At 38.6% G+C, this 24,995-nt stretch overlaps 1 protein-coding gene and 1 pseudogene across 1 annotated transcript; one reads left to right on the forward strand and one right to left on the reverse strand.

The window, feature by feature from the left end:
- Positions 1-1,395: 1,395 nt before the first annotated feature.
- Positions 1,396-23,228, forward strand: LOC106550965 (fructose-1,6-bisphosphatase isozyme 2). The gene is made up of 7 exons (XM_087715921.1): positions 1,396-1,656; positions 4,524-4,686; positions 7,306-7,398; positions 11,550-11,690; positions 13,685-13,822; positions 21,689-21,808; positions 22,575-23,228. The coding sequence occupies exons 1-7, from the start codon at positions 1,484-1,486 to the stop codon at positions 22,767-22,769; spliced, it is 1,023 nt and encodes a 340-aa protein (XP_087572047.1). The 5' UTR covers positions 1,396-1,483; the 3' UTR covers positions 22,770-23,228.
- Positions 5,203-5,270, reverse strand: LOC148045404 (U5 spliceosomal RNA; annotated as a pseudogene).
- Positions 23,229-24,995: the final 1,767 nt, after the last annotated feature.

Raw genomic sequence — 24,995 nt, forward strand, 5'->3', positions numbered from 1 at the left:
CAGGTGTTTCTCAAAGTAAACCAAGTGATTTGAGAACAAGAGGTGGTAGAATCAAAATGGTGCTCTATACCTGCCATTAGAAATACAATAGTAAGAAACTAAATAACAATTTGCGGTGCTTTTGTGGAATCTAACACCTCTTGTCTGACTAAGCAAGGCCAGCCCTGTTATAGGTATGTTGATAAACAAAAATTGGGTAGATTTAGAAAAGAGGAAGTCCTGTGTTAGAGTAGAAGTTAGGCATTCCAAAATAACCCCAAATTGGAACCATCCCAGGAATTGGATTCCCCTTCATAATTACAATGCTATTTGAGACCATGCTAAATTGGGCTTTGAATATTTGGCTTAACTCCCTGGACTACAACCCCCATCATCATCCTTCAGCATTAGCGAAACTGTCTAAAATGGTGTCTACAGTGAAAGTGGTACAACATCTGGAGGACGACATGTTCTCTATGTAACACCATGGCTTGATAAAGCTCTTTAGCTGTTTTTGGCAGGACCATATCTTCACAGTGTTTCTTGGAGCTAAATCTGAAGCTCCTTTGAGCCAAACTCTGAGAAAGTTCCCCATTTGATATTTGATGAACAAGGGGCAGCTGCTCAAAATGTCATCCTGGCCATACTCAAGCTTCTGCCTGGAATTGGGCAGGATAACTACAGTATCCCTTTCTTTCTTCTATATTTAAAAGTGTGGCGCTCGGACCAAAGAAGTTGCCAACCTCTAGTAAAGCAGATAATATAGGTCAGGGACAGTCATCCCTTCAAGGTATGCAAGGTCACAAAGTAGGAGTCACCAGAAGCCCTGGAATGTTCTTGAAGGCGCTTAGGCTCAGGGCATGGTAACAAACTCTTCAAAGTCCATTAAAGCCTCTCCCTACTTCAATTTATATCTAATCCAGTCAAGATGGACTTGTTTTGAGTTTCTTCCTCATGCTTTCTTCTTTCTCAGGACTCAGACATCTTTTCTGTAGAGGCTCAACATTGCCTTCCTCTACTTCCCTGAATCAAACCCACATTCCATCAAAGATGGATGCAATTGCCAAGTTTAGCAGTAAATGCCTTGAGAGTTTGCTGCATTGACTGCTTTGCTCACATCATTGACTTCTATGAGATTATTTGATCTACAATTGACGGGATTCAGAGCCATTCATTAATTCTTTCTTCATGTCATATTCAGCAGTGATTCAATCACAGTAGATACCTGTAGTTAATTGTGCGTTTACTCCAAAAGGGTAATTTGTTCAGCCGAGTAGAAGTTGCACTCTTGCTACTTTGAAGATCCAGAGGAATTGTGCTGCAGGTCTATTTAGAGCATTCAAGTCACATGGGATCAGGAATCTTTACTAATCCATTCTTGGTGTGCCACCAGCTGCTTCTCCTTAAAATAAAACTACTGGCAAACAGCAGGGATCAGGAGGTGAAGAGAAGAGAAGAACTACTACATTTTACCTAAGAAAACTGGTCCTGCTTTCCAGCCAACATGTCGGATCAAAGCCCCTTTGAAACAGATATGATAACCCTGAACCGATATGTCATGGAGAAAGGACGGCGGGTGAAAGGGGCAACGGGAGAACTGACCCAGCTTTTGAACTCAACACTCACTGCCATCAAGGCCATCTCATCAGCAGTCCGCAAGGCAGGTCTTGCTCATATGTAAGTAGCATAGAAAAAGGGAGAAGTGGATCTATATTAGAATGTCTTGTATGAGATCTGGGGAAGGAGGCCTATTTCTTATAATACATTGAACAAAATTATTGAGATAAGAGTTCCACGTGGCTGCAATGAAAGAAAAGCACCTATAATAGCTAACGTGTATGCTGAGTTATAGAAACCTCTCTAAAATCATTATTGATTTTGGTTTGATATAAACAGAATTTGATCAGAAAGAAGGTACCAACCAAATCTGATATCTATACTCCATTAACATAATAATTTCAAGGAGAGAACAAAAGTTTTCAGAATATAGCAAAATTTAACAACAGGATTTCAATTGTAGACAGATAGTATACAAGCATGTAATATGCATGCATTTAAAACAAAGCAGTACTATTAACCCAAGAATAATCTGATTTACCTCTATGCTATTTCTGTGACTGAGTGATCCATAAGCATATCAGCATAAAGATCAGGCCAGCTAACTTGTTTCTAATGTAATAGGGGTTGCATTCAGAATTGTGCAAGTGGCAAATTGCCTTGTCTTCATTAACAGGTTTGATGTCAGGGCCAAGTCTTGATTGTCTTCCCAAAACCCAATGGCCTATTTTTATAATTTCATATGGACATGAATGAGTTAATCAGGGACTAAATTGCCAAGGTGTAATCTTCTATTTTCTAGCACAATGTCTCAGGGCAACAGATTTTCTTTATTTTATTTTTAATAATACAATTTTTATTTATTTTTGAACAAAGACAAACATTAAAAAAAACATCTTCCATTACAAATTGTAGAAAGTGTGTCAGTTGGTTACAGTATTCCATGCATCTCTTCCATAGTCATCACCTGCTTTTCATATCAAATCACATATTTTAAATTCACCTATATTCATGTATGTCACAATTATTATATCTCAACCTTAATTTGACTATAATTGTTTTACATCCTTTTATATATAATATTCAAAATCTAGAATAGGGTTATATGATAACATTCTATTAAAACATCCTAAAATCATCCAATCGCAATACATCTTTATAACATATTCTAGATAAGGCTTTTAAACCTCTTTTCATATTCTCCATGTGTTGTTTATATAAAATTTCATATTATCAAACTAATATATCTATATGTATTGTTAGCATTATTAATCATTATTTAACTATAGCTATTGTCACTTCATTTTCTACATACTACTAGTGAACTAAATTTAGCTTATACATTTTCATTGCATCAACCTGTATCTTTCCAGTAATAGTGCAGTCTTATACCTCTTGCCATTTGTAGAATTAATTAATGTATTAATATTTTCTTGAATTTTTTATTTCAAGATTACAAAGGCGGCTTTCGCCTTGAAGGATGATTTCAAATGGCAGAAATGCTGTGCAAAAAATAGAAAAGGAGTAGGATTGGTCATGGGGAAGGGCTGTATTTGGTTCTGAAGATCTTAAGCCTTTCCATCCCTCTGTCATTTCCTGTTTGAAAGGAACAGCCATTTATCCTTTCATTGCTCGCAAAGGGATGGAATTAAGTGGAGAGAATGAAAGAGCGAAAGAGAGAGAACGCTCCTCCTCATAACCTCATTACTGTGCATTGAGTCACTAGAAATATGACATTAATTGTTCTTTTATTATATTTAGTATTCTACTGATATTGCATCTTGAGATTATTGTGAATCATCTGGAGATGTATGATTGGAGCAGTCTAAGCATTGGTTAAATAACTCACTAAATTCTGCTATTAGGACTGTGAAACTTTATTCTGTCTTATTACTGAGCCTTGTAGTGTCACTACAATTTCCTGTGACAATTTAAGGGCAGCAATTGATGGAGCGCCCTGGCTTCATTTCCCCTCTTTAACGTATGGTGGGGTGAGAGACCTGACAAGAATAAATGGTGCTTAGATTAGACACCTTAATCACATTTCAAGTTACCCAGGTGACAAGTTGTCAGTGCACAGAGGCTCCATCCTTCCCACTACGCTATTTCCGAATTCAGGTCTGTCAGTCTTCCAGAAGATTGATAAACTTGTGTGGAAAAAAATAAACCAGCTGGCAGAATGATGTGGTAGAGAAGAAGGTTGGCTGAAATATAAAGGACCTTCCAGAGCTGATCAAAATTCTCGCCCATTTCATCTTGGGTCCATTTAGTGCCTTGAATAGCTGACTTCTAGCAGAGATGACCATGGAAGTTTGAAGCTTTAATAGATTTGTATGCTGCCCAATCCCGAAGGACTCCAGGTGGCTTACATAAAAACAGTTTAAAAACAAATGCTAAAAAAGTTAAAATACAAAACAGCGGATTAAAAAAGGACACAACATACACTCGATGTTACTGGGGCTGGAGCTCAATCAGAGATCAGCAGCCCCAGGCCTGCCGGAACAGCCAGGTCTTAACAGACTTTTGGAAGGCCGAGAGAGTAGGGAGGGTCCGGATCTCAGGGGGTAGATCGTTCCATAGGGCCGGGAAACAGACCCTATCACAGCATTACAATGATGGACACTGAAGATGTCAATAAGATTATGTTAAAAAAACTATGGAGGATACAAAGGCAGACTCATTTATTAACGAAGCAGTTTACAACACTTTAAAGCACATTCCTCTTATATTCATTATTTCATGATTGCTGGGGTAAAAAGATTCAATAAACTGAATATGGTCTCCAATTAACCTCTGGAGATGCCCGGGAGCACACCCAGGCCCTCAGTGTTTCCAAAAGGCCTTCCAAACAGTCCTTCAACATGGTCAATGGCAAAAGACTGTGAGAGGTTCAGTCCAAAAATATGAAGTGCATCTATTTGCTTTTCCCTGACTTAACTCTTTTTTTCATGTTAATAATAACCTCGTGGGCTTTTCTCCCTCCATAGGTATGGAATTGCAGGAAGCGTGAATGTGACTGGGGATGAGCAGAAAAAACTGGATGTGTTATCCAATTCTCTGGTTATCAACATGCTCCAATCCTCCTACAGCACTTGCGTCCTGGTCTCTGAAGAGAATAAAGAAGCAATAATCACTCCAAAAGAAAAGAGGGTCAGTATGCGGTCTAATTAAGTGGGAAGAGAGTGGTCCGTTATTTAGCAGCAGAGGGCGCAATTGAGTTGCAGAAGGAGAAGAAAGATTTTTCCAAGGGGTTCCAAAGGAAACTGCAAACTCTATAGTTGAAATACCTGAGGGCAGAGACAACCCACCATTCCAGAACTGAATGTTGCTTCCACATGCAACAAATCATACTGCCCCCAAGGTTCCAACATTGAATTAAGACTGAACTGCTTAATCTGAGGGAGAACTTAGTCAGCAAGAAAAACTTTCTCATTGAAATAGAATGCAACTTTGCAACTTTAATAAGATTTGTATGCCGCCCACTCCCTAGGGACTCTGGGCGGCTCACAACAAAAGTAAAAACATAAAAATATCAAAAATACAATTATTTAAAATAAAATATCATCCATTCAATCACGTGGGGCTGGATTTTAATCAACAGCCCTAGGCCTGCTGGAACAGCCAGGTCTTGGTCGCTTTACGGAAGGCCGGGAGGGTGGTAAGGGTATAAATGTTCCTCTCCACAGAAATCTTTAGTAAAAGGCGAAAGATTTATATGATCTGAAGAGAAACCAGAATGGAGGACAGCTTCCAAACATCAGGGGGAGCAGGGATGCTAACACAAAGCTAAAGTGAGCTGATCCCAACCTCTTGGAGTCACCTGACCATGTCAGCAACTGGATGGTCAGAGAAGCACTCCAGATTGAATCTGTGACAAAAACCATGTCAAGTAAGAACATAGAACATAATAGGGTTGGAAGGAACCTTGGAGGTCTTCTAGCCCAGCCACCTGGTCAAGCAGGAGATCCTATACTATTTCAGGCACATGGCTGTCCAATCTCTTCTGGAAAACCTCCAGTGCTAAAGCACCCACAACTTCCGGAGGCAAGGCGTTCCACTGATTGTTCTCTCTCTTTAATGATCTTCCACACAGTTTCTTCTTGTCTTGTCCTCAGGTGCTTGGAGAATATTCTTCTTGGTGACAGCACCAAAGAGGAAAAACACTCCTTTTAAAAACAGACCAGCTAAGAATAACTGGAGGCTGCCTCTATTGTTAACTAGGGAAAATGGCATTGTGAGGACAGAATAACAAAGATTGCTGGATTTAGGTTCCTGTCAGGAAATGCCTGAGCCTTATTCTGGGACTTACTGTACTATGATAGGCAGGATATTTGCACTGGGCCACCCTACAATTAAATGAACACCATATTTTACCAACGAGTATGCAGTGAACTATTATTTTACTTGGAAAGATGTTGAGAAATAAAATAAGGTTTGATCAATTGAATGAGGACTGGTTGAAACCACCTCTCTTGCAGGATAGGCTAACCATCTGACAGTTACATTTACTTTTGCACATATTTTGTGCACAATTTGCTTGGAGGAGGAGCAGGAGATTTGAAAATATGAAATCTCAGACTTTTTGTTGAAAGGAGAAAAATGAATTGATTTACGAGTTAAGGATTTAAAAAGGTGTGGATTAAATGTGGAGGTGAATAAGAATATAATTGTGTTCAAAATTAGGTCAGAGGTAATTTGTGTTTCTTAATTTTAGTTTCCTTTTCTTGTACTTTTCTGGTTTTGGAGAGGTTGTTTCTTTTTGTTTGTATTTTCACTTATCTTATATGAAAGTTCTCAATAAATATAAATGAAAATATAGAATCTTTTCCCAGAGACATTAGTTCAGCCTTAAAAGAGACCTGACTTAATTTCCAAAATGAATCATGGAGAGAAGTAAATTCATTACCTTGTATTCAAGGGTGGCTTGGCATTACCAGTACTTACATAATCTCACTGAGGAAAGCCAGGTACCTGATTTCATTGATACCCCATTACTGTTCCCAGTTTGTCTGAAAAAAAGGGATCAGGAAGCTGCCAAGCTTCTTGAAATAATATTTGATAACAGTTAAAGAACTGCAGGGAAAAAAGATAGCTTTAGCAGACTTGCAATTTACCAAAAGCAGCCAGACCAGAGGTGGTATTCAGCCCATCCTCTCCGGTTCTGGTGAACCGGTAGCAGCGGCCGCGGGAGTTTCTGCCCACCCACCCCGAGGTAATGTGCGAGCACTGTGCATGCGCAGAAGGCGGTACGCATGCGCCGAAGGCAGAGGTGGGTTGCTGCCGGTTTGGCCTGGATCGGCCAAACCAGTAGTAGCGGTGGCGGGAGGCTCCGCCCACCTGCCTGGATGCTTCTGCACAGAAGTGTTGTGGGAGCACACCCAGTAGTAACAAAATTGGCAACCCACCATTGGCAGAAGGCGGTGCGCATGCGCAGAAGCAACACGTGCACTCACATTTGCGAACCGGTAGGGAAGGTAAGTGAATCCCACTGCTGAGCCAGACAAGAACTTCCATATCATAACATTTTCATGTGTTTGGGAGGAAATACAGTAAAAGTTGTAGTATATAAATGTAGAGTATTATATAGTACAATACCCAGTTTTAGGCAGTTGGTATTGTACCATATAATAGTCTACTTTTCATCATCCCTCTAATATAAAAATGTATCTTTATGACAGCTAACTTTCTAAATTAGTTTTTGCTAAACCGTGAATGAATATTGTACCTGCTAATATCCATTTTAAGGCTGCTTTTGTTTCTTTTTTTCAGGGTAAATATGTGGTGTGCTTTGATCCACTAGATGGCTCTTCCAACATAGATTGTTTAGCCTCAATAGGAACAATATTTGCAATTTACAAGAAGGTAAGCCGTTGAAAAGAAAAGTGGAATAGTTAATAGTACTATCCAAAAATGCAGAACAAATACCTTGCAACATCTCATTTTATCAATGTCATTTATAGATTTCCAAAAATAGCATTCACTTTATGGAATTTCTCCTCAGGTTGATAGTTATCAAAGTTATTGAATTTTGGTGTCAATACCAGGTTGAAGAAATATTTAGTGAAGCAACAGGCCTAGGGAATAACTCTGGGTCAGATCTAAATATATGTTCAATCAACTCTATAAAATCTAATGTACCAGGCATTAGATTTTCACATTCTTAGAGAGGTGAACTGGAAGTATGATGGTTGATAGCAATAGCAATAGCAGTAGACTTATATACCGCTTCATAGGCCTTTCAGGCCTCTCTAAGCGGTTTACAGAGAGTCAGCATATTGCCCCCAACAATCTGGGTCCTCATTTTACCCACCTCGGAAGGATGGAAGGCTGAGTCAACCCTGAGCCGGTGAGATTTGAACCGCTGACCTGCTGATCTAGCAGTAGCCTGCAGTGCTGCATTTAACCACTGCGCCACCTTGGCTCTGGTTGATCTTCTTACCTTCTACATAGTAGATGTCCTATATTCTCATCATTGAGTTACATTGTACTCAGTTGACCTTAAATATACTATGACCTTGAATCAGCTATAATAGCACACTGGAAATGACAGTCAGGGTCTTCCATGCTTTCATGCTTTTAATAGTATCTGCAAAAGGAGTCACTTTTTTAGGGTAGTCATATAGATGCAAGTTACATGTGAAAGAGATTATACGTACCTCATCAATTAAAAGTAGTGCAAGTAAAAATCCATTTTTGCTTGGGACATTCTGAAATCGCCTCAAATATTTTGATGTACATAACTTTAGGAGCCTCCTACTTAATTGTACTAGTCAAGTTTCCCTTTCCAAATATCTGTTTGAGATATTTAATGGAATGTCTTAGGATGTTGAATTGTTCTGATTGTGTGCGTATATGTGTGTATGGGCACACCTCCGAGTTAGTATTGGTTTGTCATTATTGCCTGGACATGTCCCCAGAGTTTTCTTGGCAAGATTTAAGAAGTAGTTTGTTATTGCCTGTTTCCTAAGGCTGACAATGATTGGATCAATGAACTCAATGTTTGAGTTCAGTGACTCATTGGCTCAATGATTGGCTCAGTCATCTAGCTGGCTAGAACTCCTGGTCTCTACTAGTCTGATGTGTTAACCACTAGAGCCAATTTGCTCTGATATTGTTTTGTCTTTATTGTGTATCCTGATGTGACCAGTATGGGCTGCTGTTTATTAATAATTGATTTGAGTGTGTTGAACTTTAAATGACAAACAGTGGTGATTTTTGTTGTAATCCTTCCTGGAACTTGATTTGTATGTGGAAGTTTTTGGAAAGATGGTCAGTCTGCTTACTGCCATCAGATATTCAATCAGTCAATTGAGCTGAGTGGTCAGAATAAATGAAATAACAGTATAGTGTATGTTGGAAGAAATGTCCATCTGGGTTCAGTTCCAAGTGGGAATAAAGACACTGGAAACATGGAGACTGCTTGGAATGATGGTTTAATAATGGACAGGACCACATGGTTTGAGGTCCTGGGCAAAAAAAGAGCACATGAGAGTGAGAGAGAGATTTATACCCTCTCTTGGGCCCTGCCTTGGAGTTTCCTGTTCCTGTGAAAGAAATGTACTCTGATTGGTTGTCAGACTCCCATGGGGCCATGCAGGGGTAACTTTGTAGGTTGTCTTGAGTCCCAGGCCTGGCTGGATCTTGCTGGGTGATGATGTAATGAAGGGGCTTTGGGCAATTCCTATTATGGCTTAATGGCTTTTTCCTAGTTTGGATCTTGAGTGAAGGCTAATCCTATCATGTCCTGAGGGCCATGTCTTTTGTTTTGTAGATATGTTGGTCCAGCCTTTGTCTTGTAGATAGGTTGGCATCAAAATATCTGCTGGGGAAACAGGGAGCTGAGGCTCTGAGTTTATGTCTTTTAGAAACATGTTTCTCCTTTGTTGTTGTTATTAGTTATGAAGTCATGTCCAACCCATCACGATCCCATGGACAACATTGGCATGGCAAAGATACTGGAGTGGGTTGCCATCTCCTTCTCCAGTGGATCACGTTTTGTCAGAACCCTCTGCTATGACCTATCTGTCTTGGGTGGCCCTGCACGGCATAGCTCATAGCTTCATTGAGCTATGCAAACCCCTTCGCCACAACAAGGCAGTAATCTATAAAGGACTTTCTCCTTTAGAGAAAATTTAATATTCTGCCATTTTAATATTTCCTAGAATATTTCATTTTCCTAGAGGAGCGGTTGGCGCTAATTTCCTACACATATTGCCTGGCTATAGATCAGCAATAGCAAACCCTTTTTGGCTCGCGTGCCATAAGGCGGGGGAGTGCAGGGGGGTCGTGCGTGGGCGTGCCATGCCCATAATGCAATGTGCGACACCCCTCCAGTGTGCATGCACGCATGAGAGGCGCTCCCCCTTTTTTGCATGCTTTTTTCACCCTCCCCAGGCTTCAGACACTTTATAGGAGCCTGGGGACAGCAAAAACAACCTCCCCCCTCCCGGAGGCTTCACGAGCTCATAGGGTTATTTTTAGTCCTCTGGAGGCTTCAAGGAAGCCTCCTGAAGGTCCCTGAAGCCTCTGGAGGACTTAAACCAACCCTACAAGCAAACCAGAAGTCCGTTCCCAAAGCCTACGAACAAACCAGAAGTCAGTTCCTGAAGCTCCTGAAACCTCCGGACGGCCTCTGGGGGGGTGGAGAGATGGGGAGGATCTTTTCGCCCTCCCCAGGCTCCTGTAAAGCCTCTGGGGCTTTAAGGAGCCTGTGGCTTTAAAAAAGGCTGAACTTAGCTGGCCAGCGCGCCCATGCGCGCTGGCCAGCTGACAGGGAAACACCTCACATGCCCTGACATGGCTCCACGTGCCACCTGTGGCACGCATGCCATAGGTTTGCCATCCCGGCTATAGATGATTGATTGGTATTGAAATAAGCAATGTTAATTTGGGAAACAGATTCTGGAATGGAAAACTTGGGGGTGCTCCAACTGTTTATATTAAATCCAGATTACTCTTTCTTTATCCATCCATATTATATACAGTAATATTTTACATATTATATGGTTTAATCTTAAATCCCAGAAATACATACTAATCTTTTGGAGGAAAGATGTAGCCCAACATTTCTAATAAATGATCAGGTCACCCAGAGGTGGATTTCTGCTAGTTCGATCTGAAGCGTTGCACATGCATGCGAACGAACTGGTAATAAAAAAAAAAATGGAAACCCACCACTGGATCACACCTAAATGTTATCTGATCATTTTAGGATGGAGTCCTGATTTGTTAAGCCTTTTGAACTATTTCTCTGGAATAATAATTAAATAACCATCCAGGATCACTTATTCTTTAATCTTTTGCAGTTGTATTCTTCAGGTTGTTTTGAATGCCTGAAATTGTTCCAGAATGAATGTGGAATATGAATTATCTGTGCATATGATTATCTACACTTTATTATGATACCAATCTTAAAATGCTAGGGATAACTCTAGTGTATCCCCATTTTGGTAGGCTGCATAACACTCTAATTCCCAGGCTGTGCACCTTTGGAGATTAGTTTCACATGCCATTTTCTTGATGGCTAGCTATTACTACCTAAGAATGATGAACTAATAGTAATTATTAGCCATTTGCAAATAGACTTAACACAGGAGTTGAGTCTCACAGTGACATTTGAAACAAGTAAAGGGACAATGTTGAAGTACTCAGTGTTTCAATTGATGAATCTTGCTGTTGAAGATTGATTATTAACACAGACAAGTTATTTCAGTTTATGACTTGACCTGCAGCTGGTACATTTTTACTGTTAAAGTTCTTATTTGTAATTTGGCAGTATCTGCAGTTCAGTTATATTTAATATTCTTTTATAGAAAAGCCTCTCAGTATATCAGACACACTGTAGTTCCATGATTAAGAGAATGTCTGTGTGTGTGTGTATACACAACACAACATAACATAAAACACACACACATATATAAATGTGTGTGTGTTTTATGTTGTGTTATGTTGTAATATCATATCATATCATATCACATCATATTTGCTTATAATGCAATAATGTTTTCTTTTAGACCACTGAAGATGAGCCTTCTGAAAAGGACGCCTTACAACCTGGACGCAACATTGTGGCTGCAGGCTACGCTCTGTATGGCAGCGCAACGCTGGTCGCCCTTTCAACGGGCCAAGGAGTGGACTGCTTTATGTTGGATCCTGTATGAGTCCAATACTAAGCGTAGTTCTGTTTTGGTGGCTGTTTCATATTCTATCTGAAAACCATCTCCCTTTCCAGGAACTGTGGTGGTGCTGGGGAGATATAGAGGGCAGTCAAAATGAGAGCAATGCTTCCTGGGCTGGTATTTGGCTATGTAACACCATTGTAATGCTATGGTGGCAAAATGATTGCTTATGAATTGGCTTGTACAAATAATTTGGTTGAGGCATGAAATGCTTTTCTAGATCTGGTCCTCAAAACTACATAATAGCTAATGTGGCTTTTCCAAACCCCTCCAAAGTCAGAACAGTAGAGTGACTGCAAGCTACTTTAGTGTTTAAAGCAGTGAAACCAAGAGAAGTTTCATCAAACAAATGAACAATACTATTTTGTAGCTGACATTAAAAGAGTTTGGAAAACATTGGGTCAAAATAGCAGCCGATAAAGCCGATATTTCAACAAGCAAGGGAAAACAGAACTGGAGATTTAGGATGTGAAACCTGTTTTATCCATGCATTAAAAACATGGCCAGATTTTAACTGTTAACCAGATTGTGTCTCTATATTGCTCACAATTTTGCTAGGAAAAAACCCCAGACTTCTCGCTACTATAGTGCTTCCTGCTGATGCTAAACTGGAAGCACATTAGTTTAACTTAACTTTAAAAAGCTTTATTGACTATAGGTAGTCCTTGACTTACAACAGTTCACTTAATGACCGTTCAAAGTCAAACAGAATTGAAAAAAGTGACTTATGAGCATTTTTACACTTATGACCATTGCAGCATTCCCATGGTCACGTGATTTACATTCAGATGCTTGACAACTGGCTCACATTTATGATGGTTGTGGTGTCGGGGGAGGGGCTCATGTGATCACTTTTTACAACCTTTTGACAAACAAAGTCAATGGGAAAACCAGATTCACTTAACAACAGTGGCAAGAAAAGTTGTAAAATAGAGCAAAACTCACTTAACAAATTTCTTATTTACCAACGTAAACTTTAGGCTTACAATTGTGGTTGTACGTTGAGGACTACCTGTACTTTAGCTTGAGTCTGTATTGCTTTAGTCACTTTCATTTCTAATGGTGATCTCTCTATGTGGACATCATTATTTGAATGTTCTCAGGAGATGTCAACTTCAATAATACACAGGCAAGCAATAGATACAGACTCAAGGTAAACTGCTCCAAACTCAATTGCAGAAAATATGACATCAGCAACAGAGTGGTCAACGCCTGGAATGCTCTACCTGACTCTGTTGTTACATCCTCAAACCCCCACAGCTTCAACCTTCAACTGTCTACCGTGGACCTCATTCCATTCCTAAGAGGTCCGTAAAGTGGGCGTGTATAAACGCACTAGCGTGCCTACCGTTATCGGTAGCCACGACAACATGTTACCGGCAACATGTTATCTTGTACATGTTTGACAAACTAAATCAAACAAACAAACAAACAAACATACATAGGTGGAGATCTATTGGTCAGCTTCTGCAAGGCCTGCAGAAGATTTGTAAAGGTTTCTAAATCCCAGAACTATCAATATTTCAAAAGCCTTCTAATTATTATCTAATTGAAAAATAATGCTTGGAGGAGAAGAACTCCAGCATTAGGTTTTTAAATGAATGTGCCTATGGATATCCTTTTCCATAATTCTTAGTTTAATGTCCATCTAATATTGAATCCTGGGTTCCAGCTGATGGACTATAGGCTCTTCTACTACAGAACAAAGTAGATGGTGCAGACCTGAAATATTTTCACAAAATATCTAAGATGCTTATGACTCTTTACAAAGACACTTAAAACTGCAGTGTTTTTTTTTACAATTGGTTATCAGTAACTTCAATTCTTTTTATTCCTTTAAAAGTGGATTAAATTGAGTTTTACCTGATTCCTTGAAGGAATGGGAAATATTTACAGTAATAAACCATTAAGATGGCATGCGAATTAATAGTATATGACTAAGCTCCTTTATTTATTTTTTCTGTTTGTAGGGTCTTGGTGAATTCATTTTGGTGGAAAAAGATGTGAAGATTAAGAAGAAAGGAAAAATCTATAGTCTTAATGAAGGTTATGCAAAGTATTTTGATCCTGCTGTGACTGAATATTTACAGAAGAAGAAATTTCCTGAGGTAATTTACCATTTGGCTGCCATTAATTACTAGTAGTATTTAATATAGTTTAGTTCCATAGCTCCCACAGAGAATTTTGATTACAGTTGAATTAATGCATTGAAGGAGAAAATTTGTTGTCCAAAAGTACTGGAAAATCTAAATCTTAAGTAAGTCCCCAGCAACTCATACTATTTAGCAAAAATGTAGGCGTTTACATTGCTTTAGCTCAAGAACAAAATATAAGAAGGTAGCCTTCCAAGTATATCCAGTATAGAATTTGTGAAATATATAGCAAAAAATAATGAAAAATATTGGGGCACTGGGTAAATTCCATGGTTCAAATTGCCACAATACATTGAACTGTTTGTTGATAGTGTAGTTGCAGTCTTACACGGATACATTTTTTCAGGACAATGGGACTTATTTCTTTGAGACCATCTAAAGACTGAGCTCATACCCATTTATATTTTTTTTTACAAAGTATGTTAACATTTTTAAAAGGAATCCAGCCTAAAATCAAAGAAAGTGTCATCTTAATGTTTATTTCCAGGTTGGCTTCTGAATTTACATAATATCACAAACATTCTTCAAAATGAAATGAGGTTATGGTTGAAGTGGTTGAAATATCTTGGAAGCTTAGGGCTGACAAGGATAAATTTACTAGAATGCTCCCTCTAGCTCAAACTCGATTTGATTGAGGCCTGGATCAGGGTTGTGTTTGACCTTGGAGGGGGCATGGACAGCTTGACATCACTTGTGTCAGGAGCGCCCGTGATGACCTGGGTGCTCTGCCAGGTGCATGAGCTCCATTTTCAGGTGTGATGGCCTCCTGCAGGACTTTGCCAGTGAAAATGGAATTCCATCTTCGCTGGCAGAGGCACCACATGCTGGTCCTTCCCTTTTTCCAGGGTAGCCATGCGGGTCAGATCTAAGCACCCCACAGGCTGTATTCGGCCCACAGGCCTTGTGTTTGATACCTCTGGTCTGGGTTATGGGTGATTGGCTATGCTCATTGTTTCAACTATGATGGAGCGTTTTCATGGCAGCCATTTTGTAAGAACACCTATAACATACTAAATAGATTCATATCCATCTGCTATTCTTTTGGGGGGTAAGAAACTTTGTACAGTATAAAGCACAGAAAATGAGCTAGGAATAAGGAATAGTGAACCAAAGGAATTAAGCAGATGAGAATTTTGAAGAAAATAATGCTTTGATAAAACTGTTTTTTTTTCCTCATGCCTGGCAATTACAAGGACAAGTTGCTGGAACTTTCTTGGCAAAATTTAAGAAATGATTGGCCATTGCCTCTTTCCTAGGGCTGATAGAAAGTGACTGTTCCAAGGTTTGTGCTTACGGCAGGAGAGTAGTTATAATCTCCCAATCCAGGGGTGGTTCTGGCTTCCATTACTGCTGGTTCGCTCAGAGATGCGCTTCGGGTGTGTGCATGCTTTGTGTGTGTGCACGTTTGATGCGCGCTATGCGTGCATGCACAGAAGTAACAAACTTGCTTCTGCACATGTGCAGAAGCAAAAAACAAGATGGTGGTGCCCATGGCGCTGCGATAGAACTGGTTCAGGCACATGACCGGCCAATTTACTACCTATTCGGTTGAACTGGTCTGAAATGATAAGAACCCACCTCTGTCCCAATCTCAGCCCAGTGCTCTAACTACTATACCAGACTGATTCTCTTAAAACTAATTTACACTAACATTATTCACCATGCATCTTTATACATTTCTATGCCAGTAATCCATTTTTGCTTCTATCATTGCCATTTATTGCTTCATTTCATTTTGTTCTTTTAAACTTGCTTCTCTTTTTTTCAGGAGCTTATTTGTTCTACTATCCCTAATTTTCTTAGTTCTGTATAACAAAATGGTAGAAACACGTCAGTATATAGGGCATTTTTACTTTTTTTATTTTTTAACAAACATTACTGCCAACCTTTGCATTTCTTTGATTTTCCCATTTTTTTTCATGAATATTTTATGAAGGAGTACAAATTCACTGGATCTAAGTTTCCACTATTTATAATTGTAGTTGTTAAAGTTGTGCTTTTCCCATGTCAATTCCATTTTGGCCTTTGCTACATTTATTTCCAGATACCTCCTTGCTATACCAAATGTCTATCTAATGTTCCTTGAAAATTATTTGGATTCTCAGCTAACCACAAAGACCATCTGCAGGTCAAAGAACATGCAGCACCCATCCATTTCCTTACCCAATTCATTTCCAACAACTCCACAAACATTCCTTAAACATTTCCTCAAAAGTATACAGTATTAAACAATCAACGGGACATCATACACCGTGTCTTGCTCTCTGCTCGTTTTTACTAAGCAATCTATTTCTTTGCCTTCATACTTTTATGGTGTACTTATACAGGCAGACGTAGACTTACAACAATTCGTTTAGTGACCTTTCAAAGTTACCACGATACTGAAAAAAGTGACTTTTGACCATATCATGCATGCATCCTCATGGTCACGTGATCAAATTCAGATGTTAGTAAGTGGCTCATATTTATGAGGGTTGCAGTGTCCCGGGGTCACATTTTCCTGTCTTCTGACAAACAGTCTCAATGGGGAAGCCAGTTTCACTTAACAACCATGTTCCTAACTTAACAACTGCTGTAAGAAAGGCCTAAAATGGGGCAAAATTGACAACAAATGTCTCACTTAGGAACAGAAATGCCGGGCTGAGTTGTAGTCATAAACTGAGGACTACCTGTTCTTTAGTATACTTTACCTTCAATTCAATACTTGCACAAACATTCCATAATGCAGGAATACAGTCTCTCTAAATAATCTTATATTAATGCCCTTTCTCAAGGACCAGCATTTCTTAATCATAGGCTAAAAACAGAAATCTGCTTTTTAACATCCCCTACTTGGCCAAAAGCCATACTCCACCTTCAGATTGCTCCTGCTCACCTCTTGTAACCTTTCAAGCAAAATTTTCCAAGCACCGTTTCAGGCACTCAGTATACCGCCCATAATTTTTGCACTCACAGTTGCTTCTAATTGTCAGGCAGGTGCAATCTTCTCACACACATTAAACAACTTGGGCTTGCAAGCCTCCTCCTTTTTCATGTGACAGAGGAAGATATCAGAAGTTTCTGCTTTTAAGATAAATGAGCAGAGCTCCCTGCTGTATCGAATCCAGAAAACTGTAGCAAAAGCAGGTGCAATCAATAACTTGGATTAATTTAAAACTGAGAGGAGAGAGGCAATCTTGCTCTCTTTCGCTCTGTTAGAAGAAATGTCCATCTGGGTTCAGTTCCAAGTGGGGATAAAGACATTAGAAACATGGAGGCTGTTTGGAAAGATGGTTTTAATGGTGGACAGGATCACATGCCTTAAAGATGTGGGTGAAGAAGAAAAAAATGGGCAGAGATGCTGAGAGTGCCTGAGTTTTATACCCTCTGAGCTTTTGAATTTGAGTTTGTATTCTGATTGGTTGTCAGACTCCCATGGGGCCATGCAGGGGCAACTCTGTAGGTTGTCCTGAGTCCTAGGTTTGGTTGAGCCTTGCTGGGTGGTGTAATGTTTCCAGGTGCCATGTGGTGAGATTAGTAGAGGACTAATCCTACCTTTGTTGGATCTTGGGTGAGAGCATTTGCCTATGAATAGACCTAGCTATCTCTTTATCTCTTAAGTGTGGACAATTGCTGTGGGCTATTGAGGAGGGTGGGTGCTATTAAGAATGTGTCTGTTTCCTGTGTAAAAAAATGTTTCTCCATTACTCATCCAGGGAAATATAATATTCTGCCTTTTTAATAATTCCTATAATATTTCATTTTTCTAGGAGGGGTGATGCTAACTTCTTACACCTCACAAGCTCTAAAACTCAGTTGGGGCTACAATTACTATTTGGGGAGAAGAGTTATAATAGATCCAAACTGGATCTATCAACCAGGAATCATAGATGTCTGCCCTTTCCCCCTAATAGACCAAATGTTTCATAAATTAATTTAGTCTCATTTTTATGACTTACACAATAGGTACCTATTTCCCATTTCAAAATATCAGAAAATAGTTCTGCTAGGTAATTAGAAATGCATACTAAGGCAACAAACACAAAAAAAGAGTTTAAGGAATGCATGTGCCCTGGGGCATGAGGTCCTTCTAACCTGCGTTGCAGGAAGAACACAAATGTGGTGTTATGTAAAATGATTTATTTACATATGAACCTGTCTTTTGATATTTCCTATTCAAAATCCAGCAACTCACCTCATGATTAAATTTTCAGCCAAACAAAAAGCCTTCTGTTGCTTTAGTTGCTGAGGAATATATGTCTGATCCAGAACTTGACCTATGAACTCGAATTTTGCAATGATACTGTTTGTCAAAGTTATCACAAAAGAATCAGAAACAAAAACCAGGAAATGACTTCACTATATTATATAGAATCTGGATTTGGGTGACTTTACCTTTGTTTATACCTGTTTCATAATCACCATTTAGTGCCGTTCATTGCAGGAATTCCATGAAATCAGCAGATGTGACTTTACCAACTTACTGTAGTTTAAGATGGCATTATTTCGCATTTCCACAAACACATATGTTCGGCTGAAGCCAGGAAAATGGGGAAATAGAAACAGAAAGGGATTTAACCTTATTGTGCCTTTTGCTCAGCGAATCCAATTTAGACTGAGTCATCTGGTTTACTTACTTTCTTTTACACAACTCTACAATTATTTTAATTTTTTTTAAACAAAATTTGAAGAGGTAAATCTGTAAATCTAGATAGCCACAGCAAAGGTGGCTGTGATCCTAATTATATTGATGATTAAACAGCGTATTGCAGTTAGTTGTGGTTTGTTTCACTGGATTTATTGAATAGGTACTTACATGATCTGCTATGGCTGGCATCAGACTTCCTTAGTTCATTCTTTCTCAGCTTTTGCACCCATTGTTACACCTAAAATTTCAGTCATCATGGGCATTGATAAGAATTTTTGAGGTGTGGAATGCAGAGAGAATCAGATCAGACAAGGCTGATTTTGTGTAAGAATATGCTGTATTTTTCTTCTCTGATCATGCAATTAGCTAACTAGGATAGAAAACAATGGGCATAGTAGGAGTTTCTAAGGCTTGAAATCTTCTATATATGTTAAAAACCACTATAACCACAGCACTTGCTCTGTAGGGAATTAAGAATTACAGTGTTATCTCTCCAGAAAACTCACTGTGCATTGGATAAAAAGCATGTAGGTAGATCTTCTCATTGCTCTGTTGTAAATACTATTGTAAAAGATTGTAGGAAATGAGATTATAATCTTATTTACTCTATAATTTTTGACTTAACTGTACTTATTACATCACTGACAACGGAAATGACCAGATACACATTGCTATTAAGTTCTTAGGACGGGTGAACTGAAATCTTCTCCTAGATCAGACTCAGGCAATTATGACAACTTTACAACCTGTGGAATTCAAATCCCAGAATTCCTGAGCCAGCTCTAGATATTAGATGGTTGGAATTTTTGAAAGTTCCACCCCATGTAAATTGCCCCAGGGGTTGCTTACTGCATCCTTCCTGTGTGAAATTGTTTCAAGGAAAAAGACACTTAAGCTTAAAGCCACTGCTCTGAAATCAAAGCCATCAAGTTGTTTCAAAGAAATATAGTTGAATCAAGAAATAACTTGAAAGCTGACAAATTGATTTTCAAAGCATACCTTTGGGGAAAAAAATAGATATCCCTTTTATTCCAGTTGCTGAAAGAAACTGCGAGCCATAAAAATGAATTTTTGTTGATATTATAGAAGGAATTGAGTTTTTTTCCCAATAGATCCTAGTTCTCATCCCAAAAACTAGGGCCATTTTCAACAGGTGCCTTGAATGATATTGTGTTATATGAGATTGAGTGTTGCTAATACATGTAGTCCTTGACGTATGACCACAATTGAGCCCAAAATTTCTGCTGCAAAATGAAACATTTGTTAAATGAGTTTTCCCCCATTTTATGACCTTTCTTGCCACAGTTGTTAAGTGAATCCCTCCAGTTATTAACTTAATGACACAGTTGTTAAGCGAATCTGGCTTCCTCATTGACTTTGCTTGTCAGAAAGTTGCAAAAGGTAATCATATGATCTCAGGACACTGCAATCGTCATAAATATGAGTCAGTTGCTAAACAGCTGAATTTTGATCATGTGACCACAGGGATGTTGAAACGTTTGTGTGAAAAATGGTCATACGTCACTTTTTTTTCCAGTGCCATTGTAACTTTGAATGGTCAATAAATTGTTGTAAGTTGAGGACTCCCTGTATTATGTTATATGAGATTGATTGTTGTTATGTTGCTTCTTTGGGCATAGAATGAGCTTTAAAATTTGTTTGGATATGTATGTGAAGATGGAAAAGGAAATGAAATATATCTCTGTTTATCTGCTCATTGTAGAATCATCTTTTTGAGTGATGTGGTGGGAACTTCCTTGAATACAGTTTCACGACCGCAAGACATAAATGAACATTAATGTCAGGGTTCCAAGTAACACCCCTAACGAAAGAAGACTCTGAGGCTTGAGTTTCCTCAAAGTTCCATTTTATTAGAGATGTCATCTTGGCACACTTGGGAAAACCTGAATCTGAAAGCGTCCAGGTTTTCCCACCCAGCTGAAAGTTCAAAACCTTGCCCCAACATCCACAAGTCTATCACATGGCCCAATCAGTCATTGCCACGAAGGAAGATTCCTCCCATCCATATCCGTCCAGGTGCAGAGACCAGGCGGCTGTGACTTTCTGAGAAGGAATGTTATTTTGGCTACATATCTTCCATGCTCCATAAAATCCCCCCTCCCAGTTTCCCACAGTAGAATATATCTGAATATGTGGCAGGCGTGAGGCCCTATACAAAGATGACTTCCAAGCCTGACAATTAATATAAACACTCTGAAATGTCTGCATGATGAGAAGTTACCCTTTAAAAATGAGCAGAGTGGAATGAAACCAATAGGCTTACTCAGAACTCCATCAGCTGTGACTTTTGTTTGAGAGCACTTGGACAATCAAATGGCAGAATTCTATCTTCCCAAGTGTCCAAGTGGCGTACCATTAGCTATTTCCAGAAAGGAAAAATGAATCATTCCAAATCATCAGTCAGTTTCTTTTGTCATCTGAAAGGAAAATCTATGAGTTGTTCACTTGGAACAGTGAAAGTGTCTTTGGATATAACAAAATTAGAACAGGGGGTTGCAGTGGAAATTCAGAAAGGCAATAGGCCGGTACTTCTCCATTTGTTATCTTATGCTCTGTCACATTCTACAGTGTTTCCCTGAAAATAAGACAGGGTCTTATTTTCTTTTGACCTCCAAAATAAGCACTTGGCCTTACTTTCGGGGAGGTCTTATTATTTTTGAGGTGCAAGAGGTGGTGAGCATGATCACCTTATGGCTGCTGCTGTGTTGCAATATTTTTGGGGAGGCCTTATTCTTGGGGGAGGGCTTATTTTAGCACATGCGCTCAAAAGTCCAATTGGGCTACCCAGGGAGGTCTTATTTTCAGGAAACTTTAAAACTTTATTTTAAATAAATCTGCAAGCTCCATATATGCAATAATTTAATGCTTTTTCAAGGCTTGAACACATTTAATATTATAGTTTGTTTTGCCAGGGATATAATATTGCACTGGAGCAGAGAGATTAGGATGTGATATTCTGGCACATTTGGATTTCTGCCAACCAAAAAATTGATTGACATGGAGCTTCTTGGCCAGAATTCCATGGAAACATACGGTAATTGTTGGAAATTGTAGACTAGGTATTTTATTATTTTTCTTCCTTCTGAATTATGCCTCAGATTAGGTTCAGGTTTGCACTAGGTTATGAGTACAAACAATTCCATTCTGATATAATCTGTGTTTCTGTTTTACAGGAAGGTACATCTCCTTATGGAGCCAGATACGTAGGCTCCATGGTGGCTGATGTTCATCGTACCTTGGTGTATGGCGGGATATTTTTATATCCAGCTAATCAGAAAAGTCCCAAAGGAAAGGTATGTGTTTACTTTAAATTGACTTATTATAATATGCTAAGTCATGATTTATTAAATATAGTTTGTTGTCAAAGCACATTGACTGGAATCTTGTTGTTGTAAATCATAAATTACTTTTCAATAAACCAAGACATAGTTGGAGTCATATATGCTTATAAAAACATCACATTTTGGCTTATGATTGTTTGAAATTCAGTTTCCAAAATGCTCTCTATATTGATTGGAAATGGATAGATGAAAAGATTACAGTTCAACTAGTCCAGATGTGGCCATGTTCCCCTGTAATGCCAAGCAGTAATGCATGATTGACATGTCATGCTAAAGCAAAAACACAAGACCACATTGTAGCTTCAAATGAAGTGTGGCTTAAAACTCTATGTTCATCTACCTCAGCATTTTCCTGCCTGGAGGGTAGCAGGACTCTTCAAAACCTTAGGTAGAATTTATTACTGGGGAAAGTAAGGTTCTACTGTCTGCATGTAGAACTGTTGCAAAAATATTGTTCTTCCTGATCATGCTTGCTCTTTGTCGGGGAAAATGCAATTTGTGTTCCTATTGGACACCCTGCATTTATTAGTGTTGTGGTTTGTTTTTTTTTTAAATAGCAATGCAGGGATTTCAAAGCTGTCAGATGATACTGTATATGTACGAGTGTTTATAATTGGCAAAATGTTGTGATTACATATAAATTCTTCAATTGCTTCTTAAATAGTTTCAACAAAAGAGATTAAAGTGAGAATAATGGGTTTTCCCTCTTATATTCTAGCTGCGGCTCTTGTACGAATGCAACCCCATGGCTTTTATCATTGAACAGGCTGGAGGAATAGCTACCACAGGCAAAGAGGCAGTGCTGGATATAAAGCCAGAGTCTATTCATCAGAGAGTCCCTTTTGTTGTTGGTTCTCCTGAAGATGTTCAAGAATATCTTGCATTTGTACAGAAACACCAGAAAAGCAGCTAATGGCCCTCTAAAGTGCCGCATCTATTTGCTTTTGCTCTATGCTCTGGAAAAATATGAAGCCACAAAGTCAAAGAAATGTCCAATCTGATTATCATAATAAGAAAGGCATTGTTCTCTCCTCCCTTTTAAAAAAAAAGAAAATCTTCATTTAAATAAAAATATCAAGTTGATCATTTTTTAAAAAGAAACAACAAGGATCTTTTTGAATACCTCATTTTCTCAGACAAGTTTTGCATGGGAAATTCACTCCTCATGTCTAGCATAAAGTCAGCTAAATAATAAAATCACACGTTGTCCAGTCTTGTGACCAGTGAGGCAATGGCTTTAATCTTTCCATTTAGACTTGATCATAAACACTAAAAATGTTCTTTTCCCCCAAAATGTTACGTCCACACTGTTGGCAATTTTATATTGCCAGACTGGCCTTTAATCTGTATAGATTAAAATGGTTTTTCATGATTTGTTTCTTCTTTTGTTTTTTACATATATCTTGCATACCTAACTTTTAAAAGTTGATTTTGCCTTCAGCCAACTAACACAAATAACTTATATACCTTTAAAGCTCCCCAGATTTGTCCCCCCCCCCCATATAAAGAATTGATTGTTGTGCCTATATGGCGACATGATTCTGGTACCGTGCAAAATTTTAGAGAGTTCCAGAGCAAGAGTCCAGTACTTAATTAAAGTTTACTGTTTCTATTCAGCTTGGAATAGAAAGTGAATAGCTTTGTTTTGATCCTTGGATATGACCCTATTGCTGGAGAATCATGTAACCATATCTAGAACAACTATCTTATTCCATGGAAGGTTTCCAAATGATTCATGTTGTTCTTATTTTATGTACATCTACAGTATATACACGTGCAACAGTAGGCTCCCCCCCCCAAAAAATAGCGATATAGAATAAAAGAGCATCAGTGCCTATATTTTTTTACAATTAGAAAAGTGCTATTCTCAGTATTTTTGACAACTGAGACCAACACTTTCTGCATCTCACAAAATTGGCCTGACTTCTTAGTAATTAATCTTTGCGGATCCCTACTTACCACACCTGTGATATCACTGTTGGATAAAGAATTTCAAGCTGTCTCATCAAGTTGAAATCCCAAATCCTCTTCTTAATGTTCTTTTAAAGTGTAGAGAACAGCTTGTATTTTATATAAAAGCTATTTGTGTGGACGGGTGTGTTATCCTGCTTTTGCTTCATGAGCAAAAGTTGGCTTCCTTGGCACTGTTTTCTGTGTACTGTATTTTTCATTCCAATGCTCCTGAACTGAATGACAGAATGACTCGACTAGGGGTGGACAACCTTGGCAACTTTAAGACTTGTAGACTTCCCATAATTATTAGCTGAGGAATTCAGGGAGTTGAACTCCACAAATCTTAAAGTGGCCAAGGTGGATATTCTTTGCCTAGACCAGGGCTGTCAAACTCCCAGCCCACAGGCCGGATGCATCACACACTAGCCACACCCATGCCCAGTTTAGCGAAGGGGGAGAAAGTCCTGATACATCATGTGATGCCGCCATGACAACATGAGTTTGACACTCCTGGACTAGACCATTCTACCAACCTGCTGAAAGTAGAAATCCATACTTATCCTAGTTGAAAGCCATATTGCTACCTGATTCTCTCTGAAGATATCCCTCTAATTTCAAATGATATTAAATACTGTTCTTCAAATTTTGTTAAAATTCTTGATTGGTGATTATTATTGTGCTTAAAATGATAACTTCTGTAAGATATGTTCAATTTTTCAATCACTGCTAGGTTCCTTTTCATTTTAATCTGATCATTTTTCACAATTTTTCCAACCACATATACACAATTGTTTACAAGATTTAAATTACGAGTTTATTGAAATAATTGAAATCAACAGCCTAGTACAAGCAGTAGCAAGCATAACAACAGAAAATTCCCACTGATCTTCCTGAAACAAAGCATACAGAAGAAATAATAAATAGTAATGACCTTGTCTTAGATGAATCCCAGGATTTGTGTGTGACAGTTTCAAAAATACTGAATGAGTAATAGCTAGAAAAGCAGCACAAAGAGAAACTAGCATCTAGTCCCATGCCTCTGTTCCATAATATCCTTGTTTTCTCAGTAGTGCAGTACTAAAAAAAAAGATAGCAGATTATTCTCCCAATTCTGTGTATTTAACAGCTTAATAACAGGTTTCTAATTAAGAGCATATTTGTTTTGATTCCTATTTATTACTGTATT

This window comes from Thamnophis sirtalis, unplaced genomic scaffold (assembly GCF_051295495.1).
Source record: "Thamnophis sirtalis isolate CommonGarterSnake01/CBP01778 unplaced genomic scaffold, rThaSir2_p1.2 scaffold_5, whole genome shotgun sequence".
Taxonomy (NCBI): domain Eukaryota; kingdom Metazoa; phylum Chordata; class Lepidosauria; order Squamata; family Natricidae; genus Thamnophis; species Thamnophis sirtalis.